Genomic DNA, 21485 nt, shown 5'->3' with positions numbered 1-21485 from the left:
AGACACTTTTTTGAGAACTAAGAACACTTCAATACAAGAGGTGATAGGGGCTATTTATATGTATTTTGGAAAGAATTAAGTCAGAGCTAGAAGCCTACCAGTTGGGTGAATGATGCAGCAGAAAGCAAGCTCCGTGCTTCTACCCATTTGAATGCAAGTGGGGAGAATGTCTTTGGGGAAAAAATGCTGTGAACAATTACTTGGAACAGAGTGCTTTTAGAGAACTTGAGAAGGAAGCCTAGCATTATAAAACTTTAAAAAATATCCTTTCTAATGTAACTGCTGTGATTCCTGAATGCCTGTTTTTCTTGTAGCATTTTGTTAGCTCTTGAGATCAGAGCTGCTCATTCATTTGGTACCATGCTATGGGTGGCAGTGCGTGTCGGGCAGAAGACATTGGAAGTTACTTAAAAAGTAATATCCAATCTCTTTTTTTTTTTCCTTCAATGTAAGTTGCTTGTTAACAGAAAGTTATGAATAGCTGTTTAATTTTTTGCTTCAAAAACTTTTGATGTTTTTACATAAAGTTTTGGAAGCACATCACAGATCATGTAATTGTGATGACATTCTGTGAATGTTCATGCTCTTTTACTCCTTCATTTTTATTTTCTGAGTGTTGCTAAACTAAAATTTCTCTCCAAGTTTAGGAGAAAATTGTTTCACAAATGAGCTTTGAAGAGCTGTTAGCTTTGTGTAAAGCAAAGCTAGTTTGTATAAGGAAGGGAAGCTTCAGTTACGTTAGCAGAGACTGACATACCTGCAGTGTTAGTACTTGTCTTGTTCAAGTAATGCTGGAATTAAAAACAAAACATAATCTGAAAGACAACAACAGGTGGGCTTGGTTCTTAATAAACTAAAAAAAAATCTGGTTTAAAAAAAAAAAAGCATTTCTTCATTAATTAATATTTTTAAATCAAGATTCTCTAAAGAGAATCCAAACACTGAATCCCACATGTATTTACATTGTTGAGGCTGGCCAGGTTTCAAATATTGTCTGTGGTTTTTGGGTCTGCAGTTAGCGCTCTCCACTTAAAGACAATGTATTTGCCTCTTCTCTGGACAGTAGAGATGCCATAGTTCAAAATCTTAAGAAGTTAGTTCAGTCTTGTACCCAAGCTTTCCCAAAGACTGTAATCCAGAAGAGCCTGAAGGACATAAGCCCCTTGTTTCAGTTTAGCTCTTTATAGTAAGTAAATGGTATTGGTCTGTCACACTCAGATAGAAATTGCTTTCAGAAATCCTGTGCAGGGTCTTTTAGAGAGAACACAAAGAATATGTAGGTTTACATGAGGGTTTCTAGCTGCTTTTGAAGCCTATCCCTTCATGTTGCAGGCGGTTGTGTCACAGATCTCATTACATTTATGAGATGTCCCCATCTTAAAAGTAGTAACGCTTTTTGGCCACTTCTGCTTCCATTTAAACGCTGTGCAAGATCCTAGTTTTCTGAATCTTAGAATCCTTTTTTAATCCTGTAGATAGATGTGTTGAGGTGCTACTGATATTTCTGCCTTCAGAATAGGTTGTTCTCCATCTCTTGTAGCCCAAGAGCTTGGGAGCAGCGAGTGAAACTACAAGGAAGCAAACTCAGAACAAATGGAAGGAAGATGGTTCCTTGCAGTTAACCAGAGGAACTGCTTGCTGCTGTATGTTGTTGATGTTAAATGATTGGACATGGTTTAAAAAAGCAGTGGGACAAAATGGAAGGAAAATCCATTAAGAGATGTTAACATCAGCTGTACCACCTGCGTGCAGGAAGTTCCTGAACTTACACTGCTGCAGCTTGGGAAAATATTAAAGAAAATGTTACATGCTGGCTTCTTCCCTTTGTTTCTTATTCAAGAATGTGTACTCATGAAAAGGCTGTGCTAATCTTTTATTATTGCTATTTTAGTACATGTGCTGTCGAAGTGAACATGGAGACAGGGTGTTGGGCTGGATAGACTGTTGGTCAGACTTGGCATGCTTGTCTCATTTTATCTTTGGAAATTTATCATCTGGTGAATTCCAGAATTGCGTATGCTTTTTTTGTCTTTATCTGCTCTGTGTTGGCAGCATATACTCATCTTGCTTTGTTGCATTGTAATCCAATAATTAATGTACTTAAGGTTTGTGATGATTTTTATGACTGTTGCAAAGTTCAGGATCTCGTATGGTTGCGTACAGTTGTACAGCTACATGCCCCCTAGGTTTACCTTTGCAAAATGTGCCTGTGACATGCCGATAGGTGTATTTCTAAGTTGTAACGTCCTCACCTCATTTATAGCTGATGGACCTAAAGTAATACTGTAAATTCAGTCCAAAGGCCACTATCGTGTCACTGCAAATTGTAGAGATAATGATAGGCTGCCACCGAGCAGTGCACTTCAGAGGTAAAAATCTGTAATATTATGTTGTGTCTTGTGTTTCTGGGACACTATTAAATACCTGTGAGAATGGATTTTAGGTAGAGCTTCATCTGACCCACAGAAAAAATGAAACCATGTTGGACTGTGTGCAAAAATAGTGCAGGAAACTGTGATCCAGAGTCTCAACTCCCATTCCATTATTACAGAGAAGGAATAAATTTTGACAAAAGTATTTATGCCTGCTGCACCTGGTGGTCTCATATGCAGTGGTATAACTGTGCTGCTAAATATTAGGAGATAAGGAGAACGGAGTTGAGGTTCTGCTCCTTTTAGGTTACTTGGGTGTGAGGGGGCCTAGTATGAAGTTGGCAGCCAAATCTTTACATCTGGAGATAAGAAATAAAATGAACAAAAAAAGTACTTGGTTGTAATATTCCACAAATACTTCGCTTTCCACATATTCAGTGGAAAAAATAATTTTTGTTTTGATTTTTTTTTCCTCCCCTTCTTACGGTAAACTAAGAATCAGGTCTCTGTGGTTGGTCCTACTAGCCTGCAAAGAGACTAACAGAAATTAAACCTTATACCTGCCACTTGCAATACTTTATTTGCAAATGTGCTTTCCCCTCTCTGCACTCTGATTCTAGGATTCTTTGTCTTTGCTCTTTTCCGTGGCTTGCACTTACACTTTTTCTTCAGGCCTGGGCCTTCCGTCTTCGCCTGTCAATGACTCTGCTTACAAAGCTCTTCCACCTGCTCAGCATGTGGAGCAGGGGGAACAGGAGGGAAGAGAGAAAGTCCCCTCCTGGCTGTCCCTGGCCCCAGTCAGCGCTACCTGGCTCTGGCTGCATGGGCCAGGAGAGCTGCTTCAGTTATATTTACTCTCAATTTAAGGAACTGTCTTTTTAACAACAACAAAAAAAAATCTTTAGAGACTTTACGGCCTGGGTCATATGTTGGTGGTTTTGCAATCTGATTTTTTTTGCATTTCAGAAACTATTTTTCCTGTAAAGATCCTGAAGTTCCTTCTAAGACTTTGGAATTAATATATACATGAAATTGCTGATGTCTGCCACCGTAAACAGTGCGGGAATTGGTCCTTCGCCAGCTAAAGGCCTGAGTCTTTGCAGCTTCAATTGAAGAGTCAACTTCTTAACAAAATACTTCATCTTTTGTGGATTAAATCCAGTTGAATATAATACATCCATAAAAAGGAGAAGCTTGTCAATAAATGTCTGAAATACATATCATTCACTTATTTGTGTCATCATTTCATTTTAAATGCAAGCCCTACAATAACATCTTGATCTTCCAAATGTATTTTATGTATGAATCACATGAGCATACTGGTTTATGAATGGTGGTAATAGCATTTGAACTTTCTGACATCAAATGCTGAATTGCACACCTTTTTGGAATACTTTGTCCCATTTCAAATCTCTGGTGATGGATCTTGTACCTCAGTGGGTTTATAAAATGCTGTTAGATTATTGTTAAAGAATTTTGAATTTTCTCCCCAGTTGTGAGAAACAAGCATTGATTTCAGTGCTTAGAGATACTGATTCAGTTGTTCTGAAAGTCAGTATGGGTGCAACACAAGGTAAACATCAAGTTAAAGATTTGCTTTCTGTACAGTGGAATTCCACTTACCTTGTGCAAATGTTCATTTTTAAAAAGTCTACAAATAGTCATTTTTAGGAGCTAAGATGGTCATTATAGTTTAGGACAGGCAAAAGTAATCAACAGTATGGGCAGTGAGCTACCTGTAAGCTTTAAAAAAAAAATAATATTTTAGAGAAGTTTGGCTGGTTTGGAGGATTGGGGGTGTGTTGCTTTTGTGTTGTTTTTCCTGATATGTAATAACTTACTTTTGAGGTAACTTTGTGATCCATTCATAAAATTCTAGAGTTGATCATGGTTTGAAGATAAGGATGCTATTCTTGTTTCCGATCATTTCAAAAATTCTTAACCTATACTGTTTAAATAGGTTTTGAATGCAACCTTTTAAATATTATTAGATTTATAAGGACTTAAGTGTAACTGTTTGTAGAATCCCTTGTTACCGAGTGCTGTTCCCAATATTGTTTGAGTTGGTGACTTCTTGTCCCCGAGTATTACAGCATCGTGCAGTAAGCTGTCCAGGTTAGGCCCAAGAGAAAGGGGTTATTGTACTTTTACCAGCTGGACATGGTAGAAAAGAACATTTGCAAATCCTGCTGTTGGAAGGAATAGCAGCATGATGGAATTGAGAGGAAATTGTAATTCAGGCTAGGTTTGTTAGTGTTCAGCCAAGATAGATGGTGAGATGGCCCCAAACTCCTCAGGGCTTTCCTCTAAAGGATTGCAGTCTTCTTTGTGTGTGTGTAGTATGTGTGTATAATATTATTTTCATTAATCACAAAATCCACCTTGCCTTCACAGGGTTATACACTCCTTGCGGGTTAGGAAAAGGATAGGTAGAGTCAAGTCCTCTGTATATGAGTAGGAGCTTAGTCTGTGTCATTCAGCCTCTCTCCTACTGTGAATCGTTGTGGTGACTGCTGGCTTAAAAGTGGGGTTGACTCTGGAAACTGGTATTTAAGGCACTTGCTATGAGTACTGACCACTCAATTTAACGTTTTTGTTTTGAATTGGACAAAGTCCTGATTCTTGGTCTTTCATGTCCTAGATGAGTGGGTTTATTGGATGTTTATTGGATGTGTGAAGTTTCTGAGCATTTTTTTTAACCCTGTGACAGTAGAATTGTTTTCTGGGCTGCTGTATTTATTAGAAGCTGTGTCCTGTAAAGCTGCCTCTGTTTTCTAGTCCAATAGCACCTATCAAAACACATAGAGATACATAGAGGAGCCGTGTGAAGCTGGATATATACATGCTTTTCCACTTGTATCTGTCAATATCCATCTCTATGTCAGATAGCAAATTTGGTAGGGCTCTGGAAGCATCATTCTGCAAGGAAGCCTTGTGCCCTGTTCAGATAATGAAACCAGTCTCTGTTGAGAGCCTGGGTGGCCATTCAGCCTGTGGCTACTGGATTCTTCAGGATGTGTTGCCCCTGGAAATTCAGTACAAAGTTTCCCTTCTCAGAGGGCTCTGTTGGCAAGTTCCCAAGAAACATCTGAGTTGCTGTTGTTGCCCTGAAATCTGTGCGAGCGCTCCCCCCACGCCCCGCATTGCTGCATGGCGCAAGCAGATGCTATTGCTTGCCTTGTTGAATGAGGCACAGCAGCTCCTCCATCCAGTAGCGGGGCTGCTTATTAGTTGTGTGACTCTATCAGAGGCTGTATCCCTCCTGCTTCCCCGCTCTAATTGCTCGCAGCTCAGAATACCCCATAAGGTGGGAGAGGTGAGGGATTAGGGCGGGCATTTGCAGGCATTAGCAGTGAGGAGCTGCAGCTCTTCATGGGAATTATTGTGGTGCTTTTCAAGGTGACTGGGCATAAAGTTCTTCTCCAAAGCATTTTCCTATGCAAGCTGGTTTTCATGCACGTTTGGTTATATTCCAGTGTTGCTGACATTTATAGTTGAGTGGCTTCCTCGCTGTCTAAGCATAATTAAGCAGGCAGCGGAGGAGTGGATATATATGAATGGTTGTGGAAAAGGAGGATGATATGTAGAGAGGTACCCGCATGTGAGATTTCAGTGATACAATTAAAAAAAAAAAGTCTTTGCAGGGAGCTGCTCTTAGTATACTGGCTATGCTAACTCGAAAGGTACCAGATTCTGAGGGTCCTGGAAATAATGGTACTTCAGTACTTGAAACCAAGGTCCTTCCATTTACAGAATTTTTGCTCATTGTGTCTAAATGTGGCTTTACCAATTTTGTGTCTCCTGTGGCGCTGAAAATTCCCTATTTTCCAGCCTACTAACATCAGTTTTTAAGCTTTCTTCATAAACAGCTTCTGTCCCATTTTCATCTCCATCCTTCTAAAATAAATCTTCTCCTTGTATTTCAGACTAACCTATCAATAATACTGAGTTCTGAAAATTGAGCTACCTCTGATGCTTGAACCCCTTTGGAACTGAATTTTAGACTGTTCAAGTTTAACAGAGCAGAGCAATTGCCAATTTTTAATATTTTTATAGTAGCTACACATCTGCATAATCGTGCATTTAAACAACACTGAAAAATCATTCTGTTCAATCTGAAACTAAGTATTTTCTCATATTATTTTTGTCCGTCTTTGTAGACAATTTCTTATGGACATGTATGTACATTGTTCTCTTTTCAATACTTTTATTCATAACTTTTTTTTCAAGCATCTTTAGTCACTTCTTTGTTGCCTGCCTTGTATTTGATAGCTGATAGTCACTGTTGTGTTTCCCAAGACTTGTGTCCAGATCAGCAGTTTTTTGCATGAATAACAGTTATTAAGTTGTAAACTTTTTTTCTTAAGTAAACTAGGCAGCTGTTAATGCAAACTCTGGCTTTAGTTGGTCTTCCCACCGTGTTGATTTAATTTTATTTCCAAAGTTATTTACACAATGAAATCAGTAACGCAATTTAGTTGATGTTTGGATGTTTGATATCTCACTAAAATCTTTATGAAAATCTTTAGCCTCCCAGGTACAACTGATTTAACGTTTTCAAAAGGATAAGTTTGTCTGTTGGAGTTAACTGAAGGGTCATGTCCTCACATCTTGGTTGTGATGTCCTGTGTTCAGTATAGTTCCGAGTTGCTAGAATAAAATCAAATTAATTAGTCTAAAACTTTATTGTGTAGTGAACTATTCATTAGCACTAGAACAGTTGCAAAATTAAGGTGCTGAAATCCAACTCAAAACATAATTACTGTGGTGAGAATAACAAAAAATTCTGCCTATATTCTCTGGTAAAAAATCTGCCATTTCAATTGCCTGTGAAAAATCTACTGCTTGCTTAAAAAAAATAACATTAAAAAAAAGTCTATCTATATAAAAATAGAATGCAGGATTTGGCGTGATGAAATTCCATACAATATTTGTCATATCTCTTGGGTCTCCAGATTATGAAATGTTTTCCAAGTACAGGATAGAGAACATTCTGTTCACTGGTCGTTCAGAATCTGTTTTAATTTCCTGTATAATTATGTGTGTGTGTACATTCATACGTACATGAATTTATACATTTGTAAGTACATCTCACCGTATTTAAAACAAATAGCAGGGGTTTGGATCCTAAAGGTGATCTCAGAATTAATGCAGGGTGATTCACTACATTAACTTCAGACAACTAATTATCCATCAAAATGCCCTTAGTTATGCACACCATCAGCTGAAAACCACAGAGCTTCCCATATTCCCTTTGAGAAGTCTGTGCTATTGAGCTTACACCTGTGGCAGAAAGCACTCAAAGATGCTGGGGTTAATACCCAGTGTTCTTCATCTGCTGATGGCAAGTTTGTTTTTCCCCACTCCGCTAAAATGTCACTTTTCTCCACTTGCCATTGATTTACATATATGCTATTTTGTATGCTGCTCTGCAGTTCTGTGCTTTTCATGAAGTATTACCTCCCATTTTTCAATGATAATTGGCTTCAGGAAGAAGTATTTCTGAGTTCCTAGTGTCTTCTTTTCTCCATCTGATTGTAGCACTTGTTTTGGTGATAGTATTTCTCTGCAGTAGGTTTCTAAATTGTTTTTTTTTATTTTACTGTTCGTTTCTTATGGTGATGGTGTGCTTCTTTCATTCTACAACATTTTTTGTTTGTGACATTTACCTTTCAGATAGTTTTTATGTTAATTTTCACTTGTAAATTCAGCAACCGTGATTGTACTTCTGCCATTTGCTTCTTCATCCTCTCTCTCTTCTCCTTCCATTTTCTACTGACATTAATACTTGTAACAAATATTTTTTTTCAAATGATGGCTTACCATAGAAAAGTTCGAGACTGCAGCAGTGGCTTTTTAAGAAACTTAATTGGTACTGAGTTATGCATGTAGCTAACACGTAACTGCTTGTTCTTCTTTCTTGCTTGCAGTGTTTATTCTTGTGAGCCAGTTCATGGAGCGGTAGCCAGGGGAAAATAAATTGGCCAAAGCTGGTGATGCATCTCTTGAGAAATCACGTGCAGAGAGGATTAGTTTCCATTGCTGTAAAGTTCTTACTGTCCCTGAAACAACAAGGGCTTCTGATCATCTTAGTATTGCTAGTAGATAAAAATTAAATTCCTGACATTCAAATATATTAGGGAAATTTTTGCTAAAACAAAAATACTGCAGAGGTCAGTTCATTTTTTTTTTTCCTCGAGGCCTAAGCTGATTTGGGCATGAGCACGTTTGTGTCCAGCACACGGTGCTTTAGAGGCCGTTGTATAATATGGCCCACGTTTGAAACACAACAAGAGCAAACTTGTGTTAACATGAGAGAGAAACTTTATTTAGAACACAATATGAGCTTCACAGAGAGAGAGAGAGTATATAAAGAAGTCTTGAAAGCTCTGCTGGGAATTAATACCGAGTATGAAAGTAAGGGAAGTTTAGAGTATTGTGCCAGCCACAGAGAAGGAGAGCCTTTAGTGGAAGATATGCTGAATTAATATAGGTTACCTTTCATCAAATATGAATCGTATGCTTTTCTTTGTGGAAGTATATGAACTGTTCTTTTTAGTCATCAATAGCTCAGGAGTTGGTGTTTATCCAGGCAGTCATTGATGGGGGAGAATGGTTTAACTTGTGAAGAATTTGGGCTACTCTTTTTTCTCTTGGCTTAGCTGAAGGTAGCCTTGAAGGTAGACTTCTGTTGTTGCAGAGCAGGAACTAGAAGGAAATCAAGAGGTTCTTGGGATGGTAGCTGGCACTGTTGTTTGAAAATAGAGTGCATTTCAGTGACCCGTGGCATGGAGGAAGAATGGAGGAGCAGCCTTTCAGAATACCCGCTTTTGAGACTGAGGTGGGGAGAATGGGCCCAGCACATCCATAGATGCCTGCTTTCCTGGTCTGAAGATAGCCCTCAGACCGACTGGCAGGAGACTGTGATCATCACTCCAGTATCCAGCACTGTCTACAGAATTACTTTCTTTTCCAGAAGGTTAAAATATCCCTTAAGAGCTAATTAACATTTCATTTCTAAGCATTAGTGTAGTCTTCCATTTGTGAAGAGTCTGCTGGTGTCTACTAAGGTTTTCTCACGCAATTTTTTCGTGCTTCTAGTTCTCATTACGTGCCTGCAAAGCCTGAACGTTCAGATTATTTCTTCCTAGAGAAGCAAGAAGAAAAAAGCAGGAACTGTTTTTTAGTTTTTGTTTCATGCACATATAAATAATGCTTAGTATTTTTGTGTTCTGGTCTTTAAGGCTCTAGGAACATCTTGGGTGTTTGAATTTTTCGTTTTACACTGTTGCCTGCTTCGGCTTGAACTGTTGATGTAGTTTTTGGCTTTCTGTGGTTGTCTTTTTCAATTTCAAGTAAAAAAAATTGCTGTATCAGTGCACTCTTCCATTTTCATACCATTAATGTATTAAAAAATGAATAATTTACATTTCGCTATGTTTAGTCATTTAGTCCTGCCACTGCCATCTTAGCCAATTGCGCTCATCGAGAGTAAGGAAGGACATCATTACATCATCTTCTTTATAAACAAAAAAGGCTGTGCTATTCCATCCCCCTCTGCCCTTTAAGCTGTTTAACAGTAGTTTGAATTTGTGCTGTAAATTACAAATAATTGCAACCAAATTTGAAAACATTTTTTCTATGTATTAGATGATGCAGAAATAACATTGCCCTACATTCTCCTTTACCAAGTAGATCTGTAGGATGTATGTATCAGTGGCTCTTGTATAAAATACTTTGACTCCTGATTTTATCTGTTGGATTTTTTTTTCTTACAGTGTATTCCCAACTCTACAGTCTTTCTTCATGAAAAGAAATCATGCTCTTAATAGCCAAAATAAGCTTTTCTTTTTTTCTCCTGTGGAAAAGGGGGAAAAAAGTAACATTTATTTTAGTACTCCACAGAAACTTAATGAAAAGCTCTTGCAAAAGAGGGAAAAAATTACTCCAATTCCTTTCTGTTTGTAGTAATAAGTAGCGAACGTACAGGGGTTTGGTAGTGCTTTTTTTTAGGTAATGATTTTTTTCTCTTATAAACACATAGGAATGTTTTGTGAGCTTTTTCCTAGTTGATAAATACATAAAAATAAGTTGTTGTTTTGTTTTTCCTTCACTGGGTTGTATTTAAACTTGCCCTTGGAATTGATTGTTGAATTTGTCAAATCAGACTTTCCACCGTAACTGGCTCTGAAGCCATAAGAGGAGTTTTGTAACCGTCTTGTTAGAAGTGTTGGCAGTGGTGTGTTACTTAAGTTTGCTTTTAATCAAGCAGGTGGCAGGCAACATGGGTATTATCGTGCTTTTATTTATTTTTTACCTCATAAGCAGTAGCTTCTTTTCCTGAAGCCGTTCCTGCATGCGTTTCTTGCTTCTGCTCCAGTTGCCATGCTGCAAAGTAGCTGCTGGTGATTGTTTTGCCAAGTTTTTAAATTTTTCAGGTTTCCCTTTTATCTTCGTGTGGCCTTGAACAAAGGGAAGGAAGTGGACGATGCTGTGTAGCAATCTTCCTTTTCATTTCAGGGTCTTTCTCCTCCTTGTTACCTTGTCAATGCTAACAATGCTCAAGCTCCATTGGGTGTGCTTATTTCCCTGCATGGTGTGTATTTATAACAGTACTTAGAAATCTGAGTTTTGTTTTTAGTTATTTCACTTGTAGCTTTCTTAGAATTCTCGGTGCATCAGGATGTTTTAAATCGCTTGCACAAGTGGTGTCATAGATGGCCTTTGCAGTTCCAGGTTTAGTGAAATGAGATCTTCTGATCGCAAACACAGATAGCGGTGACCTCCCTCTTCAAAACGCTTTGCATCTGTCATGCAGCCAACAGCAGCTATCTCTTACCTCTGCAGAAAAATACCTGTTCCTTTCTAAAGTTAATGGAAGGGTCTGGTGGGGAAGAAAGTTTCTCAACCCAGACTGAAGTTGACCAGATCAGTTTGTCTAGGTGGATCTGCTTTGGCTGGTAGGAAGAGGTGTAAAGCAAGGGGTGCTCTTGCTTTTGGTTTCTGTTTCATTGGGTTAGAACGTGCTAGAAGACCGTTGAAAAGTCACGTGAAATAACCCGCCCAAATATGAGTGTGCTCAAGTGTAAGTGCTTTCCTGACAGCGCTCTTTGTCGGTTGGAGACCAGCTGAGACCGCCGTGTGCTTGATGGCACTGCCAGATTGCTCCAACAGTTAACTGTTACTGAAGGGGAAGTTCTGGTTTGCAGCTGTGGTGTCCAAGCCTTGCCTTCTGCTGGCAGCAGTGTTTGTAAGATGGTTTAGCTGGGTCTTCAGAGTGTGTTCAAAGACAAAGGGAAAATGTGCCTCGCTGAGAGTTGGTCAGAGTTCTGGGAAAGACTTGGACCCAGCTCGTTGTGTCCCTGCTTTGTACAGAGCTTCAAATGCATCTTTTAATGAGGATTTACTTGGAAAGGGACGGGAGTGTTAAGGGTCCCTGGATGCGTAGCTGTTTAAGTGCATATGATTTATAACTTCCTTGAAGATGCTGTATGGAAAAATCCTGTTATATTTGTTCATAAAGTCAAGTTCCCCTTAAATACCTGTAGCTGTCTACTTAAAGAAATAAAATAACCCCAAGTTCCTCTCCAACTAAATGTTCAAGCTGCCAGTTGTGGTAGCAGCTTCTATGTGCTCTGAGCAGTGACTGAACTGTGGAAGACAATGTTCATTTCAGAAAATGTCGTAGCATGAGCATTCTCTTCAGTTCCAGCAGGTACAGGGTGTCATCAGAAAATGGGAGGTCTGTCTGCAAATTCTGTCCATGATAGTAATGTTAGAGGCACCAGCAAGGATTGTCTTAGATTTGTACAAATCCAGAGATGACACCAAAAGGTGGGGAGAGGAATCCAGGCACAAAAAGCAAAATAATGCACTAGAACATTTGCAGATGGCAGTGGGTTCAGTGGATGAGCCTGAATGCTGAGAATTGGCTCAAACACACACAATAATTTTAAGAAATTCACTTTAAGCTTGCGTGCTTTGGTTCTGATTCCAGGGTTAATTTTCTTTAGATTGAGAGTTGGCTGACTTCGAGAAGTATTTATAGGGGATGGGAATAAAATTAAAGGAGTAGTAGCTTTGATTAATTGTCAGCAAAATCTCAGTCTTTTCAACGCAGTTTGGTGAGTCAAAACTTGCAGCATTAATGAAAATTTCTGCACCAGGTTTTATTTATATATATATATATATATATATATATATATAGGCAACTGCATTTCTCAATTTAATATCTTGAATATGGCCAAATACCTGCAGTTTGAAATATGTAATTTAAATGGATTTATCATGTTGTTTCAATACCATACATACACCTAATAAATTTAATACAGATGTGATCCATTTTGCTGCAGTTCTGCAGCAGCATAGCTTTGTCTTTATCAACCAGAACTTCTGGTTTTGAAAACAGACCTAAAAGAAGGTTACAGCCAAGAACCACTCATCCAGTCACTTACATGGCTTTTTGTCCATTGAGTGCACTGAGACCTATCTCATAGCTTTCACTTTGGAAAAATAATGTTAAAACTAGCATAGCAAGGTAAAAACAAAAAATTAAAATACCTATTAGATCAGTGATTTGTATTCTCCACTGATTTTTTAACTATTTCATAATATTTCCTTATGTTTTGATGACATTTCTCATTTTGAGCATTAATATAAGCGTGCATAAAGTAAATCACAAATATGGCCAAACCGACTAATTTAGAAATTGAAATATTACAGGATAGATTGACATGTTCCCCCCTATTATTAATAGTTTTAATGAAACAACTTTACAAATTGTCATTTTAGACTAAATATTAAGGTTGCTGTAATAAATTGCAATCAAGCAGTTCGTAATTGCAACCAAATTTGACATATAGTTAAACCATGAATTGTTGGAAACCAGGGACTAGCCAGCTGGAGTTGGAATTCACTGGAATTCCAACAAGCTTTTGAGAGCAGTGAAGTCTTCTGCCAGCTCAAATGAATTTCCCTTCCGTTTAAGTTTGTTCAGCTACTTCACTTTAATGGCTGGTATGTTCAGAATCAAGAATCTGGAAGTTCAAAAAGTTGGGAAACTTTGATTTGTTATTTTTCCCAGCCTTTCAGTAGGGTCATGAGGTAAGAATATCAGAGGTTAAGGATCATGACCATTGTGATGAAGAGAAGACACTAGTTCGTTGGTGTATTAAAAAAGCACTGAATATGCTGCAGTTGTGTGTGCTGCTTACAAACGTCTAGGGCAACTTCTCTCAAAGTAAAATTCTTTTCTATTTGAATTCAGGTTTCTAACTTTAGCTCAGTCTACAGTGAGTGTGCAGTAAGTGGAGGGTAGTAAGAGTACACTTTGTGACATGACAGAGGTATGCGAAGAGTTAGCTTAGCATATATTTCCCAAATATCTATGTGAATTGCCCAAGCAAGTATGTTAAGGTGCTGTATTCAGCTTCAGCTGTGAAGCTGTGTTTCAGCTTAGTAAAAACTAATGAAGTGTTTGGTATAATGAAACGTGAATCCTTTAGAAAAAAACACAATGGGAATAAAATGACTTAGAGGGGATTCTTTCTTGCAGATTGGAAAAAATGAATGAAATATTTTATTTTTAAATAAATTTCATTTTGTTTTGTGTTTGGGTAATCAAATATTTCTGGAATCAAGAGATAAACCAGAGAAAACTTCAGTTATTCACTTACTATCAGTTTGTATTAGAATCGTGAACTTAAAAAAACTATTGTAATACTTCATCTCTTCTTCAAGAACTAATGCTAACTATAAGATATTTGGAGTGTAGACTTCTTCCATTGGAGAGCAACAATTCTGTTACTTCTCAGAAAATGTATTATTTGCTTTAGTTAAATACAGTATTTTGAAAACCCTGTATTTCTTTTTCCCAGGCTGTTCGCTGCTATGAATCGCTAATTTTGAAAGCTGAAGGAAAGGTCGAGTCTGATTTCTTTTGTCAGTTAGGTCACTTCAACCTCTTATTGGAAGATTATCCAAAAGGTAAGTGGCTTTTATTTTTTAGTATTTCTGGTAAATATCTTTGGGGGATTGTCATTTGATGTAGGTGATAAATTAGAATCAAAAACATTTGGATAACTCACTATTTTCTCGGCTTGTATTATATTTCAAAGCCCATAACAGAGTAAGACTGATGTCTTTATGAAAGCACAGTTGTATTCTAACTTCTTGATCTCTTTTTTTAAATTGAATTTTAATTGGGGAAAAAAAAAACACGCCAAAAGCATAATATGCTGCTGATGCAGGTGCGAATATGAAATTTATGTAGTTTACTATATAATAATACCACGCTGCTTGTTTTATTTTTCTGGGTCGCTATACGACTACAAAGTGTTGAACTCGTACCTCTGAAGGATTCTTTTTTGGGGTGGGACAGATGGGAACTGCAGAAGCTAACAGTGCTGTAGAGACACAGGTGTGTAGAGTGAGCACCTGTCCTAGATGGGCCTCGTGTTTTTGGCCTTCATGTTTGTCCACAATCTCAACAGGTTAGACCAGGCTGAAAATGTTAATTTAAAAGCAAAAAACAGCATTTAATGGGTGTTTTCAAGTTCTGTTTTAAACACTGAGTGGGAGAATGGGTGTGTGGGTTTTCTGTGGGGAGGCGTTGTTATTTTAGGTCTGTTTCTTCAGGCTTTTAAATTATTAAAAGCTTTTTGCCATCGTTTCAGCCCCTGAACATATAACTTAATGTACATTTGTGCTTTGCTGTATATGGGTCAGTAGACTGCTTTTTTTGGTAGAGGTGTTGATTTGAAAGGTACCCTGCTGTGTTGCTTCCTGAGGCGTGGGGCTACATCTTCAGCTTGTCCTGTTGGCTGTTGATTGCATGCTCATTGTCAGCCTGGCATCTGATAGCTGCCTCCTTCCAGTGGTTGTGGAGTGTTTAGATGAGCCAAAAGTCTGTGTCTAATGTAAAACTGTATGAGTTAGGGTTCCTGGAAGCCTATCTTGTCTTTGTTTTTTAGGTGACGGATGTTTCAATTTGTTACTACTAGGGAGGAATTTCCAGTATGTAAATTTAGAAAGCTTTGTATGATCATTATTGTCCACCTTTTTCTACTGAATACATGGGGGAGCTTAGGTACCTTTGTACCCACAGCTTGTACCTACTACGCCCTGTCCAGCAGGTATGATGTAATGTAACCATGGATGTTTCAGATTCCGTAGGCATGGCAAAACCTTAAGGGAACGTTGTGGTATGTTGCCTATAGAGTTTCCTGAAGAGTGGTCTGACTTCATGCATTTTAAACTTTTAAAAAAATTATGTAAGAAAAGTCTGCCACTCCCTCTGCAAATAAGTTATACTGTTGTTTCTGATCAGCCTAATACAACTTGGCATGGTGTGACTGCAGAATGGCTTATTGCATATACCAGTTACGCAGAACTGTAAACAAGCATGAGCATAAGAAATATTTAGATATAAAAACTTGTATTAACATACTGGTATTTTCTTAGATGCTGCTTTAAAGTCACATCTAAATCATGAAGTCTCAAAAAGTGAGAAAACCAAGTTAGTAGTGAAATACTTGGATTAAGGGAAAAAAAGATAGTATATTCAAACAAATGGTGTAGTGGAGAAACTAATACTAAAGGAATTTTGATGGATGGGAAATACAGCAGTGGCTCAAGGAAGTTAGTTTTTTTGATTTCATTGAGGAACACGTTTTTGTTCACAGGATTTGTTGACATTCAGTACCAATGACTGTAAAAGTATTATTCACGATGCAAAAAAAAAAAAAAGTATTCTTTAATTATTTCACCTTTTCAGTCTGAAAGAACTAGAGTGCTGGTGCATTGCGTTGTAAATTTATAGTGCGAATAAGTTTGTTCCATTCTGTAAACTTAAATTCTGACGCTCTTAATTATCAAACACACTAACTGCAATTATGGTTAATTTTTTAAATATTTGAGATCTGAAAAGTAAAGGGAGTCCAGGAATGCACTCCCTGACTAATCTGATTTTTAAGTCTTGAAGTTCCAGAACTGTAAAATGCTGCAGCAGGCCATTCAGAACTACAATGTGTCTAGTCTGAGATTAGTTTTGGATAAAGTTGTGGAGAAGTTGATGAAGAATGTAATTAATAAAATATCACGAGTAGTATGACTAATGCTAAACAACTTTTTTTTCCCCTTGGAAGCCTGTTAGTTATTTTATTAACTACCTTTAATAAATGCATATGCTTGTGCATATAATGTAGGAAGGTGTGTCTCTATTAAAGGCAAATGTCATAGTGTTCTTTGTTTATAAACGTTTGCAGTATAGTTTGTGATAAGTAGAACAAAATTGTTAATTGCCTGCAAAAGTACAAAAAATGATCAAGATTAAGCAATGCTAGGTTGATAGAGATCTGTTAAGAGCTTCATGTTTAAATTTTCTTCTGGTTTGATCCGTCTCTGTTAACTTTTTTCACAAACATGTTGACAAACATGGATCACTCAGGTGTATTCCGTGCACGTTACTATTTTCAGGTTGCTAGTAATTTCTTATGTATGTAGTAACAAAAACCTGTGGGTCACTTATGGATAAGAATTAGGACTTGTCCTGGAAAAGAGGGACCCCGAGAAAGATTGATGGCAGGTTACTGCATGTCATTACTGGAAGTAATACGGCAAGTACTATCCTGGCACTGTGCGCACAGGGAATATCAGTTAGGAGCTTGCTGACTTGGAATGCAGAATAAGGTGGTGGCAGATGCCTTACTGAAGCCTAAGTACAGCTAGCATATGTTTTTGCATTTTTAACTGAAACCCATTAAATGTTGTAGTAATTTCTCAATGTGCGTTATGTTTTCCATCGATTTTAGCCACTTAATTTCAGATTTAATAAGTTTTTTCATTTAAAAACAAAACAAAAACACTAGTCTCCAACAAAAAGTTCTGATTTTACATCAGAAATTACTGGATGAAGTTCGTTCTTTCTCTGTATTACGTCTGATGTCATACCAGGGTATCAAGATGTTTTTTCATAGCATTTAAAACTTCTGAAGCTGGTCTGCAGCTTGTACTTACCCTAAAATGCAGTGTATTTGAATCACAGTTGTTACCTAAGGGGTTTTCTCTACATCCATGGAATTGAGTTGTCCTGTTAATGTCACTCAGCTATCATTAGGAGAAGGTGATATAGTCAAGGCATCAACCTTGGGCTGATTTTGAAATACTGTGAGCTACTGACTCATATGTTCGGACAGCGATAACCAGGGCAGATTGATTCAGTTCAGCGAGCATGTTCCAAGGTGGTTTCTGTGCCCAGCATTTGTCTTCCTGATCATTACGGGTCAGGATTTGGCTTCAAGTGTTCACCAAATGAGAATGTTCATTCCTCCTAGTGAAAACTTGTATTTTGGTAACTATAATCTGATGTCTTCCTCTCTCTCTCTTTTTTTTTTTTTGACTAGGCAACTGTTCACCAGTTGTTTGATTGTTTCAGAAGCTTCCAAAACCATTGTTCCCTGGACATGTCTTCAGCGGCGTCACCCACCCGCTTGCTGCTGCTCTCTGCTTTGTGCAGGCACAGCTGAATGTGCAGCTGTGTGGGGAACTGGTCCAACTGAAAAATTACCTAGCAGAAGTGATGCAATTGCCCCAGAATGTGAAACCTCAGCCTCGGGTTTTGTTGGAGGAGGTTGATGAGTGGTCATGTAGGCTTGTGGACCCAGGCAACGTTGCGAATCCAGTTAAGACTCTATAGCACATACCTGTCATCTTTGTTGGCAGCTTCATTCCTTTTTTTTTTTTTAACCAGAATTAGTCTTACAGGAAGGTGGTGCTACATCAGTACTTGGAGATGGTTCTTTCTTCTTTTTCCATGACTCTGGTTTTCATAAGGAGTACAGACTGCAGGCAGTGATCTTGGAGGTTTTAGTTGTAGTTGAAGCCTGTTTGAGCTCATGGACTCTGACTGACATCATCCGTGTTTTCCTTGGGGATCACTGTATCTATTTTGTAGAAGGTTTATATGTATGTGTTCCAGCCCGTGACTTGGAGGAGAGCTAACAGTTGCACAAGTGCAGGCATGCTTTTATTATAGGCCACCTTGAATTTCTGTTCTCTGAATAAAATTCTTGAAAGTAGAAGTAGATAATGCAATTAATGAGTTAAATGGGAAAAACATGCAATTATTCACATCACAGTTACTAAAGCGCAATAAATGCTGCACTGAAATAATTCTTACCACTGTACTCAAGCGTGATGTGTTACGTCAGTGTAGTTTTAATAGTTTTGTTTGTAGATAGTGACTGTGTTGTCAGAAGCACTAATGTAAAATATTCTAAGTAATTTGTAAGACAGTATTACTTAGTTCAAGGGAATTCTTAGCAATGTGTAAAATATTCCCCACTCATTTATTAAACACTTTGTTTTTATGTAGAGCAGCGTGGTTGCAAGAATAACTCCCAAATTCAACAATGTGCATGGTGTTCCTTTATGCTTACAATTCAAGCTTTGTAGAGATTTTTTTATAGTGGTTAATGTTTTAGGCTATCAGAACTTTCAAGGAAAGTATTGCCGGTGGAAGCCATTTCAATGTGCTGAGTTTGGAGGTAATCGAGTAGTAGGCATGATCTTATAAATGTGAGAGAGAAGTTCCCAGCATAGATAAGATTGTGCAGATTGCTGCTGCCTTGCTGCTGGGCTGGCTTTTACCGATGAGTCCTGGAAGAACTGGAATGGAGTTTAAGGATGCGAGCATCTGAACGAGCAGAGGAAGAGGTGGCTATGTTTCAAATAAGTGAGATTATATTTGTGATTTTTTTTTCTTTTGTTGTTTGTAATTGTTAATAATTGCCTGAAATTGGGTTGCTTCTATTTAGAGCTGTTTATATCATCTTCAGGATGGTGTTGTTGAGTTTCAGGCAATTTAAACTATCACATGAAATTCCTGTAGAAAGTAGTAAGAATATTCTCCTAAGCTTACAAGACAACAGTGCTCTTTATAAATAAAATCTTGTTTCTCTTTTGTGCCTGTGTTCTTTTATTATTATTAGTAGAAGCTTCTTATTAAAGAATATAACTGGACCATGTTTTCATGTTTTTGACTGAAATTTTTCATTTTATGCAGTGTTTTAAATGAATGCTTATTTGTTAAAAGCCATTTTGTGGAATATGCTCTTTGAAGGATTTTGAGCTATATGTGGTTCTGTTGTGTTCCTCCACTGACATTCTCAATTTTTAAAGATCTTTTTTACAGTAAATATATGCTGAACTGGAAGTAGTTCATTATCTAAAAGATCTATGTAATAGCAAACTCTTTGTCATAAGTAACTTGTTTGTCTTGCACATTTAGTTAGTCTTCTGTGAGGATAGTTGAGTTAGATCATGGGATATTGGGCTTCCCACCAGTGTGCCACTGCATTATATTTCAAGATAGGGATGTGTACTTGTTAATAACATTACTGAGAGGACTTTCTGATATTTTTTCTTTTGTAAATGTATGATTGAGTTGCCTTTGTGTGTTCACGTTCATTCTGTGTTAAAAAGGAAGACGTGCTTTAGGCTTCTTTGATCACATCTTTTTGGTACTTTAAGCACAGATCTCTGGAGGAAACTGAGAACAACCTCTTCCCTGAGGCCTTAGAACAAAAGACCTTAGCTATGTTTTGCTGCTCTAACTTCCACACCTTTTTTTTTCTAAATCATTGACTCAACCTTGGAATTTCCTCAACTTTTGATGTTCTTAATTCTGTGGTCCAGCGGTGTGCACATTGCTAGGTTAAAGCACTATTGTGGAGAAATCCTTGCACGATGTAATCAGCTGTTTCCATAACCTGCAAATGTCTCCCAAGTGTTTAATGAACATTTATTTTTCGTGAACAAGTTGTCAGATTTAAAGCAATATATGTACCTTATCTTTGCTTCCCTTCTGCTGTTCTTCAGCTAATTTTCTGTTACCATTCATTTTCACACCAGATAAGCACTAGGAATCGTTCTTTGCTTGTTTAAAAATTAACAACAATAAAAATGTATTTAAGAAAAGGACCATTTTTCACAGAAGAATATGGACCTTTGAGTTGCTCAGGTTCTCTTCTCAGGTGTATGTCATCAACTTCAAGCTTGCCCGTAACTTTTTGAAGTTCAGCAAGCCAAAAATATATGGTGGTCACATTTAGCCTTGCAAGGTGCCACTAGATGGTGTCAGTATCTAGTTCACTTTAACCTTACTTTGGCACCAAAATACTCAGCGTTCCATGTTTGCATCACTTTCAAAGGCCTCTTAAGTTTTCAGGTATCATCAGAGTAGGCAATAAAAGATGTTCATTTATGACTGTGATTTGTGATTGGGTGTGCTAGAAGACAAGTAGAAGGATGTCATTCAGGCAGTTCTTGATCCCCATTTTTACCCTGCTTCACTGATGCAATTATGTAATTTGTGAAGTTTTACCATTTTCTTATGCAATTAAGTAGATTTAAAGAAAATAAATTCTGAAACCACATATGTGGCAATTCTGTAAAATGTATTTTGTTTTCTCTACGTGAAATCAAGGAATTAAACAGGAACAAATCAGGAAACAGTATCATCCCTGTCATGACGGTGAGATGTCCATTGACCTTAGTTATAGTAAGAGAAGAAATAAAGTCTTTGGGAGAAAATAAGGAAAGGCTGTATCATTCTGTCCATGTGTATCTGTAGATGCTGCAAATGGGTGGTTCTGGGTGGCTGTAAAAGCATTTTAGTAAGAGGGAACCAGTGGAGGGTAGCTGTAGGACTCAGGGAAGGCCAGCACTGCACTCAGTGGCAGAGGCAGGAAAGACAGATTATGGCGTAGCTCAGGAGGTTTCTTGCTGCCCAGTATAATTTTAATTCTTTCAGCAGAAAGATAATGCTTTTTCTTCTCAGAACTATTTTAGCCAAACACGGTTTTATTCGCATCAAGCAATATAGGTGATTCTGATTGCTCTGAAAACCTACGTATACTGTTGGGGCAAACAAGACCTTTTGTCAGGTTAGAATGGCGAATGCTGTGTCTGTCACTCAGTATGCTGCAGGATTTTCCAGGACCTAAGCATAAGGATCATCTGTTAGGCAAGTAATGTAAAATTGCTAGGTTTTGGAGAGTGATGTTGATTGAAACAGTGCTAGCTTGAGTTGATTTGATAAGTAATGAAATACAG

General features: G+C 37.8%; 1 protein-coding gene across 21 annotated transcripts in view; it reads left to right on the top strand.

The window, feature by feature from the left end:
- KDM6A (lysine demethylase 6A) overlaps window positions 1–21485 on the top strand; it is a 154081-nt gene that overhangs the window by 17836 nt on the left and 114760 nt on the right. For all 21 annotated transcript variants that reach the window (XR_005816382.1, XM_040545471.1, XM_040545482.1 and 18 more), the window contains exon 3: window positions 14249–14357. Coding sequence is in view for 20 of the 21 variants with exons in the window: in XM_040545471.1 (XP_040401405.1) it covers window positions 14249–14357 (109 nt within the window). In the remaining variant the exon portion in view is untranslated. The remainder of the gene's footprint in view (window positions 1–14248; window positions 14358–21485) is intronic.

This window comes from Cygnus olor, chromosome 1 (genome assembly GCF_009769625.2).
Source record: "Cygnus olor isolate bCygOlo1 chromosome 1, bCygOlo1.pri.v2, whole genome shotgun sequence".
NCBI lineage: Eukaryota > Metazoa > Chordata > Aves > Anseriformes > Anatidae > Cygnus > Cygnus olor.
Note: the sequence above shows the minus strand (reverse complement) of the source record. Positions and strands in the feature narration are given on the sequence as shown.